We start from the raw sequence: 26,482 nt of genomic DNA on the forward strand, positions 1-26,482 counted from the left end.
AGTTGTACTGGGATGAAGTAAACTGGGCAGAAAGCAGGGAAGAGCTCTAAAGAAATGTTACATTAGAAGGTAGATTTAACACACACTACTGTATATAATAGATAAACAACAAGGACCTACTATAAAGAAAGGGGGCTATTTTCAGTACCTTGTAATAGTCTACAATGGGCAAGAATCTGAAAAACTCTCTCTCTCTCTGTGTGTATATATATATATATATATATAAAACTGAATCACTGCAGTACACCTGATAAATTGTAAATCAACTATACTTCAATTTAAAAATTTATATGTATAAACTATTGATACTATATATAAAATAGACAACTGATGAGAACATATTGTATAGCACAGGAAACTCTACTTAATGCACTGTTGTGCCCTAAATGGAAGGCAAATCCAAAAGGGAGGGGATATATGTATATACATGGGCTTACTGGGGGCTCAGTGGTAAAGAATCTGCCTGCCAGACAAGAAATGTAGGTTCAATCCCTGGATCGGGAGGATCCCCTGGAAAAGGAAATGTCAACCCACTCCAGTGTTCTTGCCTGGGAAATCCCACGGACAGAGGACTCCATGCGGTCTCAAAAGAATCAGACACAAGTTAGTGACGAAACAACATATGTATACATAGAGCCAATTCATTTTGCTATGAAATAAAAGCCAACACATCATCGTAAAGCCACTATCCTGCAGAAAAATTAAAAAAAAAAAATTAAAGCTAGACTAAGGCACAGAAGGAGGAACAGCCATGACAACACTCCCAGTATGACTTATCCAGATGTCTGTCTGCGCCTCTTCCATTTGGTCTTTGTTTTACTCATGGTGCTATAGTCCACACTTACTCTAGCATCAGCTATCAACTATCTACTTGTACTCTCTTCTTAATGGACTCTGAGTGCTTTGAGGATACGTGTCCTAGCACTTTGAGAATTCTTGACTTACCATGTCCAGCTTGTGTCCACAATCGTAGTGCATTTTATCCTCACTATTCAGCCAAGCACGCTGTCTTGCATTCCTCAAACTCTTGCTTCCAGCTGCTAATGACCTTATTTCCCTGAGAAAACTGAAGTCCTTGGAGGAAAACTTCTGCGTCCTCCCACCACTGCGTCAGTCACCCTTCCAGGATCTCCTCCTGCTTGAGGCCACTACCTCCACCTGTGCTCTTGATGCCAGGTGTAGAGTCACTGAGCCCATCTCTCCCTGAATTACAAGCCTTTTTACTTTTCTGTTTTTTTTCAGGATTATTCCTATCAGTATGATAATATATTTCTCAAACATATATCAAGAGCATCTTTCTTCTCTTATCTATCTTCATGACTTGCTTTGTCACTTCATTCACACAAATGGCATTTTCCACATGTAGCCATTTAAAATATCAATGCTCATCATTTCTTTGTCCTAGGCTGCTTTATTTTATATAATTTCCCCAACCTGTATATCTATATATTTGTGTATTGTCTGTTTCTCCTATTACACCTCCCCAGGAGCGTTAAGAGTTTTGTCTGTTTTGATCACCAGTCTCCATAATGCTGAGAAGAATACCTGAAATATTACAGAAGCTCCTCAGTATTTCATTCCTTAACTCCATATTCCCCTCCAGTTACTGTATCATTTCTCTATTCCTCTTTTTAGCACAATTCAAGAGTTGTCTATTCCTGTTGGTCCATCCATGTCCTCTCCTCTCATTCTCCTTTTAAAATTTAATTTTATTTTTTAATTGGAGTATACTTTGGACAGAGGATGAGATGGCTGGATGGCATCACTGAGTCAATGGACATGAGTTTGAGCAAACTCTGGGAGATGTCACCATGGAAGCCTGGCGTGCTACAGTCCATGGGGTCACAAAGAATCAGACATGACTGGACAACAACAGTTGCTTTGCAATGTTGTGTTAGCTTCTGCTGTGCAGTGAATCAACCACATGTCCACATATGTCCCCTCCCTCTGGAACCTCCCACCTTCTCCCATCCTACCCATTTAGGTCATCCAGAGCATTGAGCTGAGCTCCCTGTGTGTTAGTTGCTCAGTCGTGTCCAACTCTTGGAGATCGCATGGACTCTGTCTGGAGACCTCATGGCTCCTCTGTCCATGAGATTCTCCAGACAAGAATACTGAAGTGGCTTGCCATTCCCTTCTCCAGGGTTTTTTTCTGACCTAGGGATTGAACCCAGGTCTTGTGCATTGCAGGCACATTCTTTACCATCTGAGCCACCAGGAGCTCCCTGTGCTATACAGAAGATTTCCATTAGCTATCTGTTTTATACATGATACTGTGTGTGTATATGTATATATATCATTCCTAGTCTCCGATTCATCCCTCCTCTCCCTCTTAGTCCCCCCGCACCAACTCCAGCCCCGTGCCCCCTTCTGCCCTGTGTCCACATGTCTTCTCTATGTCTGTGTCTCTTCATGCCCTGGAGCTAGGTTAAATCCCCTCTATTCTGAATCTGAGCCCCACTGTTCCACTGCATCAACCTTTGGCAAGACCACCAATGAACACCATATTGCCAACCATTATGGTAATTCTAAGCCTTTTTCTCACTTAGCGTCTGCATAGTATTCTGCTTAGTTGACTGCTTTTTCCTTTGTAACACATTTATTTCATTTGGCTCCTGATTTTCCTCCTCCCTTATAGCGCATTAACTATAATTCACTGTAATTCTCCTTTATTGAATTCTCTCATCTGAAATTCGTAATATCAGTGTGCACCAGGGTCAGGATTCATCTTCAGAATCTCTAGTTATTACTTATCCATTCATTTCCCTTGACAAGTGTGATGATCTTTAAATACATTTTAATACTGGTGACTCCTGACTACTTATCTTCAGCCATGGCATCTTCCCTGAATTTGAGTTATATCTCAGCTGCCTACTTGAGATCTCATTTGGATGAAAGTCATCAGAAACCTAATATGTCCAAACTTGCATTCACAAGCCCCTCCCTTGCTGAATATGCCTTTCCCCTAATGTTCCATGTTTCATGACATGGTACCAGCATTTAACCAGGTGTTCAGGCCTGAAACCTTAAAATCATTCTTTTTTCTATCTTCATGCTTAATCCTGTCAGCTCTATTTTGAAGTTATATCCAGATTCTAACCACTTCCCAGCACTTTCACAGGCAACACTCTTAATAGAAACCACCATCATCTTTTGCTTTGGCTGTAAAGATAACCATTCAAATGGTATTTGTGCTCCTAACATGGCAGACAGAGTAATTCTTTTAAAGTGGAAATGAGTCATATCTCTCCTCTGCTTACAACCCTCCATGGATACCATCTGATTGATTGATTATTGAAGTATTATTGATTTACAATATTGTATTAGTTGCAGGCACACAGCATAATGATTCTTTTTTGCATATTGTATTATTCCATTATCGATTGTTGTAAGATATGGTGTATAATCCCCTGTTCTATGTAGTGAATCCTTGTTGCGTATCCATTCGTGTATACTAGTTTTTAATCTGTGAGTCCCATACTCCTAATCTGTCCTTTCCCCGTTCTCTCTCTCTCTCTCTCAGTAACCATAGATTTGTTTTCTGTGTCTGTTTCTGTGTTGTATAGAGATTCATTTGTATTATTTTTTAGATTCCACATGTAAGTTTATAGTATTTGTCCTTCTCTGTCTGACTTATTTCACTAAGCATAATTTTCTCTTGGCCCATCCATGTTGCTGCCAATGGCAGTATTTAATTCTTTTTTTATGATTAATATGCTATTGTATATATGTACAACACATTCTTAAGCCAGTAGTCTATTGATGGGCACTTGGGTTGTTTCCATGTCTTGGCTATTGTATAAGTGAGCAGTGGGGTGAAGATATCTTTTTGAGTTTTTGTTGGATATATACCCAGAAGTATAATTGCTGGATCATATGGTAATTCTGTTTTTAATTTTTCAAGGAATCTTCAAACTCTGCCTTAGTAGCTGCACCAATTTCCCACTAACAGCAAATGAGGGTTTTCTTTCCTCCACATCCTCTCAAGCTTTTAATACTTGTAGAGCTTTTGATGATAGCCGTTCTCACCTATATAAGAGGATACCTCATTGCGGTTTTTGATTTCCATTTCTCTAATAATTAGCAATGTTGAGCATCTTTTCATGTACCTGTTAGCTGTCTGTAAATCTTTGGAAAAATGGCTATTTAGGTCTCTGCACATTTTCTGATTGGGTTGTTTGTTTTGTTGATGTTGAATTGTATAAGTTGTTTGTATGTTTTGATAGTAACCCCTTGTCGGTCTCATTGTTTGCAAATATTTTCTCCCATTCCATAGGTTGTCTTTTCATTTTGTTAATGGTTTCTTTTGCTGTGCAAGAACATTTAAGTTTGATTAGGTCCCATCTGTTTATTTTTGCTTTTATTTCTTTTGCCTTGGGATACTGACCTAAGAAAATATTGCCATGGAATATATTAAAGAATGTTTCATTTATGTACTCTTCTAGGAGTTTTATGATGTCTTACATTTAGATCTTTAAACCTGTGTGAGTTTATTTTTGTATATGGTACTGGAGACTTTTACAGTGTCATTCTTTTATATGTATCTGACCAGCAGCCTCACCACTACTTGTTGAAGAGACTATCTTTATATTATATTCTTGTCTCCTTTGTCTTTGTAGATTGACTGTAGGTGTATGGTCTACTTCTGGGCTCTCTATTTCTGCTTCATAGTATATGTTTCTGTTTTTTTTGTGTTAAAACCATGCTATTTTGATTACTGTTGCTTGTAGGATAGTCTGAAGTCAGGGAGGGTTATACCACCAGAATTGTTCTTTTTTTTTTCTCAGCATTAGTGTGGTAATTCTCTTTTGTGATTCCATATAAATTCTAGGATTATTTTCTGTGAAAAATGTTGGATAATGGTGATAAGGATTGCATTAAATTTATAGGTTGCTACTATCATACTTGGACTAAACTCCAAAATCCTTCCCATGACCTACAAGCCCCTCTTGATCTAACTCTACTAATTTTCTGTGCTCGTTTCTTCTATTATCCCCACAGCCCTTTGTTCATCAGACCCTTTCCTAGTGCATTGGTTCTGTGTTTGCTTCCCTTCCCTGCCTGAAATATTCCACATGTTCTTCCCCAAGTTTATTCTTTTTGGCCATGCTGCATGGCCTGGGGGATCTTCGTTCCCAGACCAGGGATCAAACATATGCCTCCTGTAGCAGAAGCATGAAGTCTTAAACATTGGACTACCAGGGAAGTCTCTCCCAGGTTTATTTTGATCTCTGTTCATTGTTGTCTCATCAGAGAGTACGACTCTGACCAGCTTCTAATTTAATCCCTTTTGTTACTCTTGAACATTTGACCTTGTCCTTTTGTATTGGCTTTTATCACTATCTGGTATTAAATTTTATAAACCATTCATTTACTTATTTATCTCTTCCTGAGTGTAAGCCCCATGTGTGAAAACTTGTTCTGCTATGTTCTGGTCATGTCATGAATAAGCGAATTTACTGCTTAGAAAAATAGGAATGATGAATTAATACTTACTAATCTTTTGTATTCTGGGCACCCTTTCTTGTTCACTTTGTAAATATTATATTCTTGATTAATTTAATCTCTTGCAGCAATTCTGTAAGGTAGGTGTTATCTCATTTCATAGATGAAGATACAGACAATCACAGTGACTTGTAAAAGGAAAGCTGGAGATCAGGGATTTAAACGCTGAGTCTAGTCCAAAAGTAATACTGTCTGGGAATTCCCTGGTGGTCCAGTGCTTAGAACTCTGTGCTTTCATGCCAAGGTCCCAGGGTGTTCAATTTCTGGTTAGGAAATTAAGATCCCACAAGCCACATGGCCTGGCAAAAATAAACAACCCCCAAAAGCTAAAGTAATGCTTTATACTTAATTCATATTATTTAGTATTACAAGTGATTAAGGAATAGTTATGTATAGTGGACAAGTTATTAATGATCTCACAACTTAGTTCTTACTATATAACTTATTATCATATTAACTCTTATTATAAAGCTTATTATATAACATTATGTGACTTCCATCTAATAGATGAAAACACTGAAGACAGAATAATAAGTAATGTGTAATACTGGTGTCAAGCTTAGTGAAAACAACAGAAAAGCTGAAATTCGCTATTTTGCTTATACTCACTTTCTAGAGTACAAATATACAACCTGACTCTTATCAGAAACAGTTTAATGGTCAGATATAATTTGTTGGTTCATTGATTCATTCCCAGGTCAGAGAAAAGCCCTCAGCAGAAATATTTACAAATTGCAAGAAAAGTTGAGGTAATTTACTGAAAGCATATAAAAATATGTATGTTTTGGTGCACTGGATGGTAATCTCCATTTGAATTAAAGAATTATAATTAGTAGGAACAGAATTTAATAAGATTGCCAATGACAAAAGTAAATTGGAGTCCGAAACTGCAAACTCATCTCACTGTGTTTTTCAAAAGCAGTTCTATGAATCCATAAATAAATGTTACATCCATACATTCTGGGCTGTGAACCCTTGCACAGACATGCAAGTGGGGAGAGACATATCAAAACATATTCCAGAAACAAGATTAAACAGTTTCTATGAGTAATATTTTCTCATACTCAGTGTTTTTTTTTTTTTAAATTTTATTTTATTTTTAAACTTTACATAACTATACTCAGTGTTTTTACTAAAAACTCTTTGATGTTTATTCTTCTGTGGAAGGTATGATTGTATATATATCCAGACTATTGTTAATTATTTTTTTGGTTAGTCTTAAAAATTTGTCCATGTTGTGTAGTACAGGAAAAATACACTTACTGGAGGTCATAGACTTGTACATGTGAGAGCAAGGTAGAGTCTTTCTATATATGTAATCAAGAAAGGGTAGTGTCCTCAAGAGTCAGAAATTGCCTATCTTGAAACCGTTTTTGATGTATAGATTCAGATCTTGAAAATTGCCTCTGAAATTACTTCTTCATCTTTTCAGCATTCTTCCTTAGCAGTCTTTTCAGTATCCATCCTTAAAATGTTGTGGTAATTTATATACAGTTGTTTTCTCTTCAGGACTTAACCATGGTTTCTGTAATCCAAGTACGGCATGGATCTTTGAGAAGCTCTCCTGCTTTATCCCTCTGGTCTCTGCCATTCTGCTTAGAAGAGGAAGAGAAAGAGGACTTTGAATGTTCTAAAATATGCATGCAATCTCAACCAATATATTATGTATAGTATACACATATATTTATACTTAAATATGGGTCTCATCTGCTCTGTATAGCTAATGAATATTTGAAAGTAATATAAGTACATTTAATTTTTCATAGAAGCATAATATCTCAGTAACACTTTGTACAATAGTTAAGACTTGCTATGTGTTGCAGAATGACTCCTAAGGGGCCAGCGCATCTGGCACTCCCTTTGGTCTCTTAATACTTTATACTTGAGCATCTTCCTGGTGACAGGGAGACATTGAGTGCTCAGTTACTCTCCTTGTCTCTCTGTGTGATGTCAATGCTCTAGGTACAAATTGAAACACTCCTTTCTTTACTAGCTGTTTCTGTGGTTATATTCCATGTAGGCAGGTGTGAGAAAGTCAGAATGACAGTCTCATACTCAGCATATATATTCAGGTGAATTTTAACAAATTCAGCCTTATTATATGAGGTCATCTTCAAGTAGGACATTCAGATCAAATCTGGGCTGGGAACACAGGTGTAGATACTATGCATGTTAGTTTTGAAGTGGAAAAGTGGTAAGGATACCTTTATGCTGATGTTATTGTTAGTGACGTTGTGTGTCAACCTTAATCTTTATTTCACCTGAAACAATTACTGAGAGTGTCTGAAGTATGTTCAGCCTTTCTAGATATGATTTTTTTTATTTGCAAGTCAATTCACATTGCTACAGCTTCTAAGTCGCTTCAGTCATGTCCGACTCTGTGTGACCCCATAGACGGCAGTCCACCAGGCTCCCCCATCCCTGGGATTCTCCAGGCAAGAACACTGGAGTGGGTTGCCATTTCCTTCTCCAATGCATGAAAGTGAAAAGTGAAAGTGAATTCGCTCAGTCGTGTCCGACTCTTAGCGACCCCATGGACTGCAGCCTACCAGGCTCCTCTGTCCATGGGATTTTCCGGGCAAGAGTACTGGAGTGGGGTGCCATTGCCTTCTCCGCAGTTCACATTACAAAGGTCAAATTAAATGCTTAATTTTTGTAACTGCTTCTGTTTTTGTGATTCTACCTATATGACCTCATATGTTATCCAAGCTATTTTAGACTCTTTATCATTTTAAAATTCCATTTAAAAAAATATTTAGAGCACTTGAAATCCTGATTTCAAGGATTTATAACATAGGAACAAAGACATTTTTTTTTTAACCTCATGATCTCTGGGAAACTTTTTTTCTTATTACTTACTGTCTTATTAAAAAGTATAGTGTGCCATCTCTGTATCTTAGGTGATATTCATGAGGGCAGTTTCAGTGTTTTTTTTCATATTTTGAAATAAAATTTCACTAGGGAATACATGGGGTATATCATATTATGATACTGAAATGGCTTTTTTGTTTGGTCTTACAGGTACATCAATCCTGATCTACATCTGTTCTTCTATAGTTGGAATCAGATTACAGGATTGTGTCTGCATCCAAAATTATTCGTGAAATATCTAGTTGTGCTGTTTAATACACCAGCTTCTGTGCATGTGTGTGTGAGTGTATGTGTGTAGATTTCCTGATGCTTTAGCAACTCTATGTGTGATCTAGATGCGGAGGAAAGGGTGTCCTAGAAGGAGCAGTGATCCAGGTGGATAGAACTGTGTTCCCCTACAATGTTTAGAATCATTTGAACATGGTGGTACTAAAAATCAGGCCAACCTTGTGGGTGGTTTCATTTCAGTTTGGAAGCTCCCTGCAGAGTGCCGCCTCCTTTGCCCGCCCCTGGGGCCATGACCCTCTGCCATCTTGATTTACTGCAGCTCCTCTTTCCTAAGTTTTAAAGTAACAAGGAAATGTGGGGCAGCTGTAATTGAAAAGAAAGATGCTCTGCTGAGTTCTAAGCCAACAACTTCATTTTATCAAGTATTTTAATGAGTTTCAAAGGATATGGCAGATATTAATACATTACAGTAGCCCAGAAAATAGTTATTTTTCCATCTCTAACATGGAAGTTACCAAGATCCCTTCCTCCTCTTTTGTCTATATTGATCTTTGTCTTCCCATTGCCTTTCTCTCCCCTTACCTAAAAACCCATTAAGTAGCACTGCTTTGGATAGCCCTTTCTCAATCTAAAATTTAATTATTGGCTAAATTTTAATTATGTACTAATGATACAGACAACCTTATTTCTCATCTCACTATTGCTGGCTACTCCTCTTTTCAAAGAAATTTAGCTTGTTATTTTATATAAACTTTTCATGTGATTTTTTTTTTCATTTGGTTTTGTTTTTAACACAATTAACTCTGGATACATATAGTAACTATATTCACTTTACCTATAGCCTCATTGTTAAAGCATTTGATAAAAAAGAGCCAGGGGATTATAATAGGGTCAGTTTCTGGGTAGATTCCTAGCTAGACTGTTAGTGCGGCTCTTTTGTATCATTGCAGGAGGCTGTATAGAACAAAGGTTAGGAGTCTAACACAGAGTCAGGTGGACCCAGGTTTGAATTCTGCTCAACCACTTTTCTGGTAAACATGGGCAAATGATTTATTCTCACAATGGCTGTTTTTCTCATCTGTAAAGTAATCATAATAATGTCACCTACTCATACTAATAAACATAATATCAATCAGTTCAGTTCAGTCACTCAGTCATGTCTGTCTCTTTGTGACCACATGGACTGCAGCACGCCAGGCTTCCCTATCCATCACCAACTCCCGGAGTTTACTCAAACTCATGTCCATCGAGTTGGTGATGCCATCCAACCATCTCATCCTCTGTTGTCCCCTTCTCCTCCCACCTTCAGTCTTTCCCAGCATCAGGGTCTTTTCAAATGAATCTGTTCTTCACATCAGGTGGCCAAAGTATTGGAGTTTCATCTTCAACATCAGTCCTTCCAGTGAACACCCAGGACTGATTTCCTTTAGGATGGACTGGTTGGATCTCCTTGCATTCCAAGGGACTCTCAAGAGTCTTCTCTAACACCACAGTTTAAAAGCATCAGTTCTTTGGCACTCAGCTTTCTTTATAGTCCAACACTCACATCCATAAATGACTACTGGAAAAACCATAGTTTTGACTAAGATAGACCTTTGTTAGCAAAGTAATGTCTCTGCTTTTTAATATGCTGTCTAGGTTAGTCATAACTTTTCTTCCAAGGAGCGAGCGTCTTTTAATTTCATGGCTTCAGTCACCATCGGCAGTGATTTTGGAGCCTAAGAAAATAAAGTCTGACACTGTTTCCACAGTTTCCCCACCTATTTGCCATGAAGTGCTGGGACCAGATGCCATGATCTTAGTTTTTTGAATGTTGAATGTTAAGCCAACTTTTTCACTCTCTTCTTTCACTTTCATCAAGAGGCTCTTTAGTTCTTCTTCGTTTTCCACCATAAAGGTGGTGTCATCTGCATATCTGAGGTTATTAATATTTATCCCACAATCTTGATTCCAGCTTGTGCTTCATCCAGCCCAGCATTTCTCATGATGTACTCTGCATAGAAGTTAAATAAGCAGGGTGACAATATACAGCCTTGATGTACTCCTTTCCCTATTTGGAACCAGTCTGTGTTCCATGTCCAGTTCTAACTATTGCTTCCTGACCTGCATACAGATGTCTCAAGAGGCAGGTCTGATGGCCTGGTATTCCCATCTCTTTAAGTATAAATACTTAACTCATATATCTCTTCATTTATTTATGTATTGTATTGAGACTGTATTGTGCCAGATGCTGTGCTCTATGTTGCATAGAAGTTAATGGACAGAACTGACATGGACCTTCCCTTAATGTGTCATTGAGAAAACGCATTGTTCTTCGAACAGAGGTGCTTAATGGCTGTTAGCTGCCCCTAGAGAGGAGGTAGTGCCCAGTTCAGTTCAGTTCAGTCACTCAGTCGTGTCCGACTCTTTGCGACCCCATGAATCGCAGCACGCCAGGCCTCCCTGTCCATCACCAATTCCCGGAGTTCGCTCAGACTCACGTCCATTGAGTCGGTGATGCCATCCAGCCATCTCATCCTCTGTCGTCCCCTTCTCCTCCTGTCCCTAATCCCTCTCAGCATGGGAGTCTTTTCCAGTGAGTCAACTCTTCACATGAGGTGGCCAAAGTACTGGAGTTTCAGCTTTCGCATCATTCCTTCCAAAGAAATCCCAGGGCTGATCTCCTTTAGAATGGACTGGTTGGATCTCCTTGCAGTCCAAGGGACTCTCAAGAGTCTTCTCCAACACCACAGTTCAAAAGCATCAATTCTTTGGTGCTCAACCTTCTTCACAGTCCAACTCTCACATCCATACATGACCACAGGAAAAACCATAGCCTTGACTAGACGGACCTTTGTTGGCAAAGTATTGTCTCTGCTTTTCAATATGCTATCTTGGTTGGACATAACTTTCCTTCCAAGGAGTAAGCATCTTTTAATTTCATGGCTGCAGTCACCATCTGCTAGCATATAATAAATTGCAACTCCCTTTTCTTTGAAAGATGTAGGTGTAATACATTTATTCTTTTACTCTTCAGATGTCCTTTATGAATATCTTCTGTGCCTTGGGTTCTAGAGATGCAGTATGAACAAGGTAGACGGAATACCTTTCTTCATGGAATATACAGAAAGTGGGCCAGAAGACAGTTAAATAAAGAAGTTACAGAGTGTGATCCATGTTATAAAGGAACGAGAAAGAGTCTGGGTAGGGTGATAAGGAGAGGAGAGGATTGTAAGTCAAGACCTCAAGGATGAGAAAGAGCAGGCTTTGCAAAGGTCCTGAGGAAGAATATTTCTGGTAAAGGGAAAAACAAGCAAAAAATTTAGGATATAAAGGGGCTTTCTGCATTGGAGAAACCAGAAGGTAACATATATATCTGGCTTGTGACAAAGTGGGGGAAGCTGTGAGATATTGTTGTAGAGATGGGAGAAAATAGATTGTGCAGGGTCTAATGAACCATGAGAAAGGTCAGTTACATGGGGCCTGGCGTGATGGTGGGCCATGTGAAAGGAACATGGCCAGTGAGTAGAAGGAAATAATAAAGATAGTGCCTAATTGTCTGATTTCTTTTTAGTTTATAAATATTTTGATTGAAGTTTAATGGCAATGTTGTATTAATTACTGCCATACAACAAAGTGACTCACATACATTCTTTTTCATATTTATGGTTTATTGCAGGATATTGAATATAGTCCTCTGTGGTATACAGTAGGACCTTGTTTTTTATCCATTCTACATACAATAGTTTGCACCTGCTAATCCCAGACTCCCAATCCACCCCCACCCCCAACCCTGTCCCCCTTGGCAACCACAAATCTGTTCCCTGTGTCTGGGAGTCTGTTTCATGAACGTGTTCATTTGTATCCTGTTTTACATTCCACATATGTGATATATGGTATTTGACTTTCTTTTTCTGACTTCCAAAGTTGTCTGATTTTAATTACTTTGATTGGCAGTGTTACTTATGGAGATAAGGAACAATGGAAAATAGCAAAATTTTGAGGAAGAAAAATTCACATTTTGTGCATATTAAATTCAAGCAGAATATAGACTTATTAAAATATGATCATTATTTGTGGCTCTTCATAAGAAAAAAAGGCTTATCTATATCATGTTTTATGTTTTTCTTTGTTTCTATGACATTCAAGATAGGCATTTAAGACCTCTTTAGAAGTTTTTCCAGCTTTTACTTTTGTTAAGTCTCAGTTGGCAGAAGCTAAAGACTCTTGTCAGTAATAAGACTGCTACTGGCCTGTGGGAAGACCAGCAGAGTCTGACTTTGGATTAGGCGGTTGGTGACAGTGGAACTATTAGAGAATACCAGAAGGTCTACTTAGAGATTATTGGTGACATAAATTTATCCCACCCTGATGCAGTTCTTAATTTAGGGCATTACAGGTGAAGTTCCTTTCTGATGGAAGTGATGTTTCCTACTAAACTGAGAATAGAAAGGCATTGATGAAATGTTTATTTGCTCAGAGGAAGCATTCTGCCTTCTCCCTGATGTTTGGATAGATGCCTCTTGTGACTGTTGGAAATTGAGAGGTCTGATGTCTAGATCATCTCTGATATTTGTATGTTTCTGTCTGACTCCTGTCAATGTCCAGCTGACATTACCCGACGCATGGCTCATGCTGTCATCACAGGCTGTAAACTCTTATGTGACATTTGGTATATATGCTTTTGCTTCATAGTCATCAGCACAGAGCAATAGATTACTTCCGTAACTGTATTTTTTTTTCATGAGATTAAAAAAGGTATAACTATGGTCTTACATAAAAAAAACACCTACACAACACAAACACAAAATGATACTAATGATATAGCCTCTAGTTTTCTCTCACCAAAAAAGGGTGGTGGCTCAAGAGACAGGCATATACAGTAAAAGTGTGAAAGGTACATTTAATTTCTCTCTTTTAATTTGTATGGGAGAGAGATTCCCTTCTCTCCTTTTGCCTTTTTCCACAAAACCATTGAATATGAGTGCTGGAAGGGACCTTGAAGGATATTCAATATATTTGCTAGTGAGGAACTGAGGACTGGACAGACACACTAGTTCAGATGGGATCATATCATTGTAAATAAGAATATTGCTAAAAATAGATTTTTCCCTGAAGCGTCTCTAGTGTGAGTTCATGGGTCCCTTCTATGTTTCAGGAATCTTTCACAGACCTTCTAGTTGTGTGTTACTGGGATATTACAAGTCTTTCCTTTTGTCTTCAGTGCCTTTAGCTTTATTGCAAAGCATGTCTTTTGGAAGTTTTGAACTAGTAACTTGTGGAATGCAGCCATAAAATTAAAAGACGCTTACTCCTTGGAAGGAAAGTTATGACCAACCTAGATAGCACATTCAAAAGCAGAGACATTACTTTGCCAACAAAGGTCCGTCTAGTCAAGGCTACGGTTTTTCCAGTGGTCATGTATGGATGTGAGAGTTGGACTGTGAAGAAAGCTGAGCGCCAAAGAATTGATGCTTTTGAACTGTGTTGTTGGAGAAGACTCTTGAGAGTCCCTTGGACTGCAAGGAGATCCAACCAGTCCATCCTAAAGGATATCAGTCCTGGGTGTTCTTTGGAAGGACTGATGCTAAAGCTGAAACTCCAGTACTTTGGCCACCTCATGTGAAGAGTTGACTCATTGGAAAAGACTCTGATGCTGGGAGGGATTGGGGACAGGAGGAGAAGGGGACGACAGAGGATGAGATGGCTGGATGGCATCACCAACTCGATGGACGTGAGTCTGAGTGAACTCCTGGAGTTGGTGATGGACAGGGAGGCCTGGGTGCTGCGATTCATGGGGTCACAAGAAGTCAGACACGACTGAGCGACTGAACTGAACTGAACTGAACTTGTGGAATCTGGCATCCTTCAGTAGCATTTGATGTCATGGTTCCTATCTTTTTCCAAGACTTGTGACCATTTTTATGATTGTCCAGCTCTGCTTTGATCCTTGGTCACTGTGTGTGCCCCTGGATCTAGTGTTGCTGCTGCTGCTGAGTCACTTCAGTCGTGTCCGACTCTGTGTGACTGTATAGACAGCAGCCCACCAGGCTCCCCCGTCCCTGGGACTCTCCAGGCAAGAACACTGGAATGGGTTTCCATTTCCTTCTCCAATGCATGAAAATGAAAAGTGAAAGTGAAGTCGCTCAGTCGTGTCCGACTCTTCACGACCCCATGGACTGCAGCCTACCAGGCCCCTCCGTCCATGGGATTTTCCAGGCAAGAGTACTGGAGTGGGGTGCCGTTCCCTTCTCCAGATCTTGTGTTAGGCACCACAAAAGAGAGCTCTTCCAGTGCACATTGACTGTGGCCTCAGTTCTGAAATGCTTACCTCAGCTTATTCCTTGCAGATGTTATCCATTTTATTGCTGACTTATTCTTCTTGCTTCTTCTGCTGAATTTTATAGTTAGCACCATTTTCTCATTCATGATTTTGGTGTCATAATTAACATTCTTATACAAGCTTTCTCATACATATAAATTTTTCTTAGTGAATTTATCTAGGAATGGAACTTCCAGGTTAAAGGGCATTCCCATTTTCAACTTCTATGTCAAGTTGTTTTCTAAAGGGCTTTTTTTTTTTTTTTTTAAATATAAATAATTTACTTTACTATCAGAAGGGCATAAAAGTTCCTATTTTTCCACATTTTTGTCAACACTTAGTACTGTCAGACTTTTTTATTCCACTCTGCAGAGTAGAAAATAGATTTTATTTTGCTTTTATTCTCTATTTCTCTAATTGCGGCCGCTGCTGCTGCTGCTAAGTCACTTCAGTCGTGTCTGACTCTGTGCGACCCCAGAGACGGCAGCCCACCAGGCTCCCCCGTCCCTGGGATTCTCCAGGCAAGAACACTGGAGTGGGTTGCCATTTCCTTCTCCAGTGCAGGAAAGTGAAAAGTGAAAGTGAAGTCGCTGTCAGGTCTGACTTTTAGTGACCCCATGGACTGCAGCCTACCAGGCTCCTCCATCCATGGGATTTTCTAGGCAAGAGTACTGGAGTGGGGTGCCATTGCCTTCTCTGTCTCTAATTGCTAATACCTATATTTCTTGATCTACTAATATTCTAGTCACTTGTAACCTCTTTCCATGTGTTAATTCACCATTTATATTTTTTCTACTGTGAAATGCTCTTTATGCCTTTTTCCTATTATTTTATTTTCCTCAATGATTTTAATAATTTCTTTATATATGCATTTATCTTATGTAGTATTTCAAATATCTTCCATAGTTTTTGGTTTTTCATTTTATTTTGTGGTGGCTTTTATTGAACAGAAGTTCTTAATTTTTTAATGAAGGTGAATTTATCAGTCTTTCTTTTGGTGTTGATTCTTGCTTGAAAAATCCTTTCTAATTGTAATCTAATACTGATATTCGCTCATATTTTCTTCTAAAAGTCTTAAAATTTGCCTTTCACAATTAAAAATCTTTAAACCTTAGAGTTGATTTTCCATGTGTAATTTTAATGAACAAATTACATATTTATCTGTATTTCCTTTCATTCTTGTCATATACTTACACATTTTGACATATAATAGTTAAGGTGCATTTTGTTGTAGTCTGCATTTTTAGTTGCATTCAAGGTATTCTGATTTACCTAAGTTGTGCACAAAGGTTGGTGTTTTGGCCGACGCTTCTCTCATAATCGTTATATTAATGCAATTCACCCCTCTGTGTGGATTATCTGGTTTCTATAAAGGTGTGTGCTCTGCCTGAAGGCTCTTTCATATTCATTGCATTTATAGGGTTTCTCTCTAGTGTGAAGGACCTGATGTTATCTAAGGACAGAGTGTGTATTAAAGACTTTTCCAGAGAAATGCCATTCTTATGTTTTTTTCACCAGTGTGAATTTGCTCATGTACTTAATAGGATGTGTGGTAACTGAAAGCTCTTCCATAGGGAACACATTCATTGAGTGTCTTTTGTGAGTTTTTCAGTGGGTATAAAAGTTAACGCTGTTTTTAAAGGCTCTTTCAAATTTACTCCATTTACAGGGTTTCTCTCCAGTGTGACAGTTGTATTTTTTTCCATTTGCACAATTTGCACAATTTATTAAACAAAGCTTTCAGTTTTTTTCTTTCATATAAGTTGTCAGCAGTTTTTTCCAACTTCTGCATTCAAAATATATTATGTTCCAATTGCTTTGTCTTTAGCAGGTTGTCAGTGAACATAGGTGGCCTGCACCTGGCATGGTTGTGATTTGTACAGCTTGCCATTAGCATCATTGAACTAAATAGCACAGATACCCCAACTTAATGGCTCATTCATTTACTATGATTTATTCAGTATGAGTCATTGCATAAAGTACAGCCTCCATTGCTGGCTCCTGAGTTTGTGACTCCCTGCTGGATACCAGATGCCTGTTGTGATCCATGGCCAATCACATCGCTTCTCTCAGAGTCTGTGGTGATTGGTCACTGCGTGTCTGTTCCCTGTTTCACACACAGACAGCAAGTGTGCTGTTGTATTCCCTCCTGTCTCCTGTGATCATGGCACAGGACATTTTACACAGATGGATACATGGGAATTGCCTAACAAAGACGAAGGTCCGGTAGTGAAACAAAAGGTGGTGAAAATGAAATTCTGATTGAACACAGAGTTGTAGGGGCAACATCTGAATGCAGGAGTGTGGCCATTGTAGCTGCTTGAGAAGATACAGCCATGCAGCCAGAGAACGGAGTGAAGGTGAGCTTACTGACATGAATGAGGGAAACAGATGTGACAAAAGGATGAAGATGTCCCAGAGGAAGTGACAGTGACAAGATGTTCATATTAAAGAACTCTGTGATATTTTATAACATTGAAACTGCTGAAAAATGTGGGATTATGACCACTGGCCATGACATTTGAAAAAATGTACGTTCCCGAGGGTAAGTTACCATGAGAAGGATAAAGCAAGCACTGTTCAGACTACTCTTGAGAAGTGTTTTGTGAAGAAATAAAACACTTTCCATTCTCCATATTTCTAATGTAGTCAATTACAGCATGCTAAACCAATATTATGCAGATGACACCACCCTTATGGCAGAAAGTGAAGAGGAACTCAAAAGCCTCTTGATGAAAGTGAAAGAGGAGAGTGAAAAAGTTGGCTTAAAGCTCAACATTCAGAAAACGAAGATCATGGCATCCAGTCCCATCACTTTATGAGGAATAGATGGGGAAACAGTGTCAGACTTTATTTTTTTGGGCTCCAAAATCACTGCAGATGGTGACTGCAGCCATGAAATTAAAAGACACTTTACTCCTTGGAAGGAAAGTTATGACCCACCTAGACAGCATATTCAAAAGCAGAGACATTACTTTGCCAACAAAGGTCCATCTAGTCAAGGCTATGGTTTTTCTAGTGGTCATGTATGCATGTGAGAGTTGGACTGTGAAGAAAGCTGAGCACTGAAGAATTGATGCTTTTGAACTGTGGTGTTGGAGAAGACTCTTGAGAGTCCCTAGGACTGCAAGGAGATCCAACCAGTCCATCTTAAAGGAGATCAGCCCTGGGTGTTCTTTGGAAGGACTGATGCTAAAGCTGAAACTCCAATACTTTGGCCACCTCATGCAAAGAGTTGACTCATTGGAAAAAACTCTGATGCTGGGAGGGATTGAGGGCAGGAGGAGAAGGGGACGACAGAGGATGAGATGGCTGGATGGCATCACCGACTCGATGGATGTCAGTCTGAGTGAACTCCAGGAGTTGGTGATGGACAGGGAGGCCTGGTGTGCTGCAATTCATGGGGTCATGAAGAGTTGGACATGACTGAGCGACTGAACTGAACTGAAATCAATATTAGTTTTACTATTTTATTTTTTGTACTTTCATAACTAATACTAGGGAGAGTTTTAATGTTTGAATGAAAAATTTTAAAGATCAAGGAACAGTTCATAAGTAATTGTCCCAGATATTGCTTTGCATAGTCATTTTTTAGAGTCCTGTACTAATGTGCAAACTGAGGACTGCCTGCATTTTTAAAATGAATAAATATAGACTCAATGTGATATCACAGATATGGGTTGGTTGTCTTTGGATTCTCTTAGCTCATTTGTTCTGCTATCTACATATTTGCTGTAAGAAAACAAAATAGTACGGTTAACATTTTATTTGGCAATAGGCTAGAAAAGGTAGACATGATGATGGAACAAATGAAATAAACTTGTGACTACTTATCACAGCTTCTGGAACATAGTAGACCCTAGATCAGTGTAAAGCATATCCAGGATTTGATCATTTGTTTCTGCCTCCACTGTTCCCATTGTGGTCTGATTCACCTTCATGTCCGCTAAATGGTTGCAGTGATCCTGTGAGGTCACCCTGCTTCTTCCTCACCTCCCTGTAGGTTGCATTTAGTACATAGCACAGTACTATGTATTTAGTACATATACATTTAGTACAATACATAGCACAGTACTATGTATTTAGTACATATACATTTAGTACAATACATTTCAGTCCCTCAGAAAAAGCCAGAGGCTTTACACTGGGCTTAGGGTCTGTATTGATCTGGACCCTCATCTCCCACCATCCTCCCGCTGGCTTACTCCATTCCCTCTGCAATATCTGCCCTGTTTCTTGGACTTGCCAGGTACTCTTCTGCCGGAGAGACTTTCACAGGCCTTCCTTCTTCTGGAATGCCCCTTCTGCAAGTACTCATGTGACTGATTCCTCTTCCCTGCTTCAAGTCTTTGCCCAAGTGAAGCCTGGTAACTTTATTCATAATTTTAATCACCCCCACTGCAGCATCACTAAGATCCCCTTATCCTGTTCCCTTTTTTTCCCACAGACTTTTCACCTTTAACATAATTTGTGGACTTATTGTCTTTTTGTTTATTGTCTCTCTTCCCTGCCAGGAGGTAAGCCTAATAAGTTCAGAGTTCTTTGATTTATTTACTAAATTTTCTCAAGTGCTTAGAACATTTCCTAGCATACATTATGTCCTCAGAAAATATTTCAGTTATGAATGTTTGAAAGAAGCTGTTGGTGGTGTTATTTGATAATTATTTTCCATCTTGTACCATTCCAGCAGACTTGGCAGCATTTGTTATAGAAATCATGTCGTATTTACTCATTGTAAAATTGCCTGGAATGCAGTATCATAGTGCTGGCTTTCCCCCCTGTAAATAATTGATCTCTACACTTAAGAGCTGTAAGAAAGATCACAGGAAAAATACAGGAGCATTTAACAAAAGGAATTCAATCCAACATATACTTATGAAGTATTTACTATGTGCAGAGGTGTAAACTGAATGGTCTTATGATTCCCTCAGGTTTTAACTAAGCTGTTTATTTTCACTGGATACCTGGTTTTCATAGAGTCTAATCTGACCTGCTTGACAGATAGCATTGGATACAATACCCATGGTGAACTTTTTGAGTTAGGGCTAACTGTGGCAAAAGTATCAGAATGTAACTAAAGGAGAGGATCAGTTATGGAAGGTTTAAACCTGGATAAACATTTTGAAAGATAAGCCTAATCAGAGCCTAAGGAGAGTACTTGGTGTGATAAGGGACTTTTTAATGACTAGAGTTATTAAAAGCATTTTTGGACTTTTCAAAAGTACATTATGCTTGGATAGCTTAGATTGTATATGGAAAGAGTTGTAGTCTAATTTTTATGGTGTTTATGTGGAAATAGGGGGGAAATGAAGGACTCAGTTGCTTTTATTCATTGATCCAGTGTGTACTTGTGATACTTTAAAATTTCTCATGAATGTGATAGGATCCGTGATTCTCCCCAATAATGCCCTATTTTCTGGCACATGTAACTATGAAATCATTTAATGGGATCATATAATGCTCACCTTAATTTGGGAAATTAAATAGTTTCTTACCTTGGCAATTTTAGAAAGCAACTCCAGTTGTCAGCATGGCAGTTCATGTTTCTGGGTAATCGTAAAGTGGATTATGATAAATAATCATTTATTGTATATATTTGCCAGGCACAGTGTTAGATACTGTATACTCTCATAATTACATACATGAATGCATAGTAACAATCAAGGGAACTGAAGGAAGGAAAATTGTGCCATAGGAACACAAAACAAGGGAATTGCCATAGCCTGGTGGGTCAGGGAAGGCTACCCTCTGGAAGAGATGTTTGAATTGATATTTGAAAGATGATTGTCTTAGCTAGAGGGTGGAGAATGGGTTTAATGACAAGAGTCATGTAGGAGCATAGGAATGAAGGAAGGTTGGTAGGAAGAAATGTTGGGCTTGCATAGACCATGCAGTGCAAAGCCTTTTAGGCTAGAGGTTGGTTTTAGTCTTTTTCCTTAGACCAGTGAGAAGCCAGGAAAAGATTGTAAGCCAGGAAACAGTATGGTTGGGCTGATGATGAGACTTCAAGGTGAAGCACTGTTGTAAGGGAGTTTGCAGTGTGGAAAGCTGTTCTGAAGATTTTGAAGATGTCTAAGTAAGAGCTGAGAGAGTGGTGAGAGAGTAATGGAGGCGAAAGATACTGATGGTGCAGATGTCATAGGACTTGGTGACTATATGCTGGATGTCTCTCTTAAGCCCTGCCATTTATCTAATTGTTCATGAAGTTTCTTCTAAAAGATTTCTTTATTCACAACCCATTATTCAGAATCTTATAAAAACAAGATTAGTAATTTTGTTTCTTCATGTTTGCTTTGGGGTTGGTGTAGGTTCAAGTGTTTCTGGAAACAGCAAGATATTAGTATCTTTGAAGGCTAGTCATTCATGGTTGAGTAGTTAAAAGACTTTGACATTTAAGAAAGTGAAATAACAAAACAGAAGAACAATTCATTTTTGTAGAATTTTTTCCTGCAATGTGATTTCATCATTGTGAGTTGAATCAAAATCTGTTGCCCTAGGTGCTAGGAACTCAAAAAACAAAGTATACCAAAAGGTGGTGAGTATTGAAGGGTGATTTTAGTTTTTACAGGTTGAGACACACCAAGGGCACATGTGACCACAATATGAACACAAGAAATGAGAGTTAAGTTAGCAGCCTGGACCCCAAGGCCTGGGTAGCAAAGACTGATTTAGAAGATGCTTTATGACCCCAAAGTCATATTTTAATGTATCCTTCTTTTTCTGTTACCTGAGCAGTGTTAACTGTCTGGATCCAATCAGTATCAGGCACTGTTTAATCTTTCTTTTTGGATAGATTTCATGTGTGAGTGTGTGTACCAATATCATATACACATATGTATGTGTCAACCGTAGCCAGATTTATTTATTGTACGTTGGTTATAATAATTAAAAATAAAGCTACTTGTCAAAACTTTTCAAATGCATAGTCAGTAGGCTCTCAAACCTCAGTGGTTCTGGAGAAAAACCGTGCATTGAGATGATTTTACTTTTTGTCAAAAAGGAACCCCACAGCTCCCAGATAAACTGGAGAAAATCTTATTGTGTGTGTCAAGCTAGGTTCTATCCATCAAGGTTGGATCAAGGTTGAAAGTTGAAGTCATAGGCTGTTTTGTTGGTGGTGTGGTGGAGCTCCCTGAATTCAATGTTATTTCACGACTAGGTACTACATCACACAATGTTGAGGTACTAAATCGGAAGGAAACTGCACAGTGAGCTGGTTTTATTGGTTTGATGGAGCAGTTCAGTACTTTGCTCCTTTCCCTTATATAAGTTGGAGAAGGAAATGGCAACCCACTCCAATGTTCTTGCCTGGAGAATCCCATGGACAGAGAAGCCTGGTAGGCTGCAGTCCATGGGGTTGCAGAGTCGGATACAACTGAAGCGACTTAGCAGCAGCAGCAGCAGCACCACATACTGATGAGCATCTCTACATGTGCTCTCATTTCTAGTTCTGTCCAAAATCCATGATGTATTTTAACTGTTACATTCGACTGTTACTGATTGCCTCCAAACTCTTATAAAAGACTTATCACATCTTTTCTGGGATCAGGGTCCTTTCTGGGACTCATTCTGAATCTCCCTCATACTTGACCACTTGTTAGAAATGCAGAATCTACCCAAGACCCATGAGTGAGAGGATGCATGTTAAAGATAGAGAAGTACATCTTTAGATAACAGAAGTAGTAAAAGTCACTTGAGCCTTCAGAACCAATGTGGGGCCGGGGACTTTCAGTTAAATTAGGTTTCATGACCAATTCTTGGAAATAAGTATGATCAGCCGTTTGTGAGTGACAGGTTACTTTGAGCCTCGTTTTTCTCAACTATTTCCTCAACTGTTTGTTTGTATGAATGATCAGTATATTGCTAGAATATTGGGAGGATTAAATTAATGCCAGGACTGATACACGCTACATTTTTGGTAAATGTGATGTGCCTTCTCTTCTTTTGGAGCTTACTGGGTAGCACTGTTTATTCTTACCTGCCCTGTACCTTGTTGTATTTTCTTATTCCCATTCCTAAAATGTCTTTAATTAGTCCACTGCAGTAATTACTTACTAAGTGATATTTATTAAAGATTTCTGACTGCATGGGCTCTTTGTTGAGGCACACAGGCTTTTCTTGTTGCAGTGCACGGGCCTCTCTAATTATAACACATAGGCTTAGTTGCCTGTGACATGTGGGATCTTAGTTCTTCCACCAGGGATCAAACCTGTATCCCCTGCATTGGAAGGTGGATACTTAACCATTGGACCACCAGGGAAGAGCCCTAACTGGTATTTAGATCACCTCTAGTATTCAAAGAAGTCTGTCTTACCCAAGAGTGTAGTTTCCACGCTGGAGTTCACTCCACAGAGGCAGTGAGACAGGATAGCAAAGACATTGGGGATTTGGGAAGGCATTGAACACATCAGCACAATTCAGCACTTTGTTATTAACACCACCTATTTGGCAAACACAATGTATCTTTGATCTTGCAGATTATATAAGTAACAAAGATACTTCATTATTTTTTATTATAGCCATGCTGAACATGAAGTAATCTTCAGATGTACTCATTATATGAAAATAAGCCTTTTTTTTTTTTTAAAGCAATTGACTTTTGAAATGCAACAACTGAATGCTCACTGGAAATTAATGAGCACTGGGGGGATAGTTGGAAGGTAATTATTAAGAGATTGGACTTGGCTATGACCGATGCTATAAGCCAGCTATTAGGTACTGCTGCTACCACGCAGGAAATAAAGCAAGTACATGGCATTGATAAAGGTTTTTAAATTAGAGGGGTACTTTCCCAATGGATATAGCATTTTCCTCAGGTTAACCAAAAGGGCTTGTGTTCTGCTTTGGAATATTTGTCACATTACCTCTTCTCTACCATTCTACCATGGGTCTTCTAGCATGTACTCATATTCCCTTTTCACCTTGATTCTAATTAAAAGTGTTGATAAGTATATTTGTTTGTTTTTACTTCTCTGTTAGGTATACTGTTTCTTTGAGATTGAAATATCAAAATATAAATGATTAGACTTTTTAGGTATTTGTCACTTAGAACCTGTTAAATTGAGATATTTTGTTTAAAAATGATAATGCCATCTCCCATTTCTTGTTGATGTAGGGCCTTTTGTATGTCAGTCACGGTGGAAGTTTATCTCACTTCTCTCCTCACTTTATCGATGGCAGAACTGGAATAGGGGCCCAGCTATTGCAAATTCTAAAGCCCATGCTTCTCGCTGTGCTCATACTGCCTGTACTGAGTCATCCTGTGGATCATCCTTCCCTTGTACAGTTTTTCCTCTAATTCTGTGAACTTAATTGATTGGAAACCAACAGTTGGGTCTCAGAGGACTGAACTAACAAATCACCTCTCTGTACATTTTTAAGCAATCCAGGATTATTTCACAGAGGATCAAGTTGCCAGTGTGTGGTTGAACTAAGATGATTTTTTGGGTTGATTTGAACCCAGAAGCTCTGTTATTGACCTGTTTTCCTGAGTCAGTTTTGGAACAATGTGATTGTAAGCCTTCTAGTAGACTGTGTTCTATTTTTGATGATACTCGATGTCCTAGGAATATGTCAGACCATTTCTTGATAATTTTGATGATTTAAAGCAGTGTATAAGAACTCTAACATAGAAATCCTGTATTTTACTATTTTCTATTCAGATTGCCTCTGTCGATTGCAAAAAGCTGTTAATTTTCTTCAGTGGTAGTAACTTTTTCTGACTCTCGCCACCCAGTTATCTTTTTTTGGTAAATAAAAATGCTCTAAGACTTGATTGTGTGGATTTGGGAAGGACAGTTCTTAGATTCACTTTGCTCTGATTTTTAAAATGCACTAAAATAACAATCTTTGAGATCTGATTTAGGCTGAGTCATGCTAAATTTCACTGTTTTCCTCTTTTTCTCCCTTTTGCAGGATGATGAAGTGGTCCTACAGTGTACTGCAACCATCCACAAAGAACAACAGAAACTATGTTTGGCGGCAGAAGGATTTGGCAACAGACTTTGCTTCTTGGAGTCCACTTCGAATTCCAAGGTGAGATAAAGCCTTTTCAGGCCATTCAGACATTCAGGTTTTACTAGTGGCATTGAAATTATTTTGTGGGCACTCTTCTGTTTTCTGTGAAACACATCAACTAAAGGAAATTGAACAGTCTTTTCACTATCCATTAAGCACTTTTCAGTTGAGCCCCTAATCCATGTAAATAACTCAGATGCAATTGTTAACAGGAAGAGACAGAGTGTTTTTGCTCCCATGCTATTTATATCCCAGGGGATAAGTAAACATGTTAATAATTTCAGAACCAATAAGGGCTCTGAAGAAAAGCAGAGTGACAGGGTGGAGAGTGCTGAGGTAAGGACTCACCCTTTTGCAAAGAGTATGGAAGGAAGGCCATTCTGAGACAGTGACGTTTAGCTGAATGAAGTGAGAAAGGGAGTAGTACCCTGACCATTCTGGAAAGAGGGACCAGGCAGTACAAGGGCCCCTCATTAAGAATGTGCTTACAGTCTCTTGAAGGAAGGACCAATAGGCACTGCAGCTCTGGTACCATGAATGGGGCCACTAGTGAGGGGAGGTGAAGGGCTTACCAGCCCTTGGTAGCATTGGATTGACCAAAAGCTTTGGGTTTTTATCTTCCCATCTTACGGGAAAACCCAGACAAACTTATTGGCCAACCCCATAGTTGATACTCTTTCCTAGTAAGAAAGGAGGCCATTGGATCAGGTGAGCAATGCAGTTCTATGTAATATTTAAAAGATTGATTTGACTTTTTTGTGGATTCGAGCAGGGGTCACCAACACCTGGTCTGCAGACCAGTCTGTGGCCTCTTAGGAAACTGGGCCTCACCGCAAGAGGTGAGTGGTGGGTGAGCTAGCTAAGCTTCATCTACCCCTCCCCATTGCCTGCATTACCACCCGAACCATCCCTGTCCCTTCGTAGGTGGAAAAATTGTCTTCCGTGAGACTGGTCCCAGGTGTCAGAAAGGTTGGGGACCACTGGATTAGAGAATGTGGAAAGATTAAGATTAAAAGCATGGAGAGCAGTGGAAGGTGCCTGCAGAAGTTTGCAGGGCAACTGCTGGGTCTGCTGATGAGAAGCAGTGATGGTGAGGAAACTTAGTGAGGGGTTGGGAATATGCTTGGAGGATTTAGAGGGTGTGCTGATAGATCAGAGTGTATAGAATAAAGGAAAGAGAGGAAAGGCAGATATCTCTGCAGGTAGACAGTCAACCAGAAAACAGTCAGTTTATTAATCTTTTGGGTAGCACTTTTTAGTTTACAGAGTCATTTGACATGCATGATCACATCTGATTGTCACAATAAGAGTTTGCTATGCATAGTTATTGCTGTTCTATTCACGGTACACTTGAGGGCATGGATGGCTGAGAGACGACAGGTGTTAGACCAGAGGCTTCCTGTGACTTGGTGCCACAGCATTGATAATGGCAAGTTTTCACACTTAACACCTCAGTCTTTTGATTTGAAGCCCTGATTATCATTATTATTTTTTTTTATTAGCACAGGCCCATGATTCTTTATTTCCTGGGTCTGCGACCACATCTAATCATGTTGACTA

The 26,482-nt window shown here is 39.0% G+C and overlaps 1 protein-coding gene across 1 annotated transcript in view; it reads left to right on the plus strand.

The window, feature by feature from the left end:
* RYR2 (ryanodine receptor 2) overlaps window positions 1-26,482 on the plus strand; it is an 829,832-nt gene that overhangs the window by 204,322 nt on the left and 599,028 nt on the right. The window contains exon 2 of the mRNA XM_045165522.1: window positions 24,821-24,940. Within this exon, the coding sequence (XP_045021457.1) occupies window positions 24,821-24,940 (120 nt within the window). The remainder of the gene's footprint in view (window positions 1-24,820; window positions 24,941-26,482) is intronic.

Source organism: Bubalus bubalis, chromosome 4, assembly GCF_019923935.1.
Source record: "Bubalus bubalis isolate 160015118507 breed Murrah chromosome 4, NDDB_SH_1, whole genome shotgun sequence".
Taxonomy (NCBI): domain Eukaryota; kingdom Metazoa; phylum Chordata; class Mammalia; order Artiodactyla; family Bovidae; genus Bubalus; species Bubalus bubalis.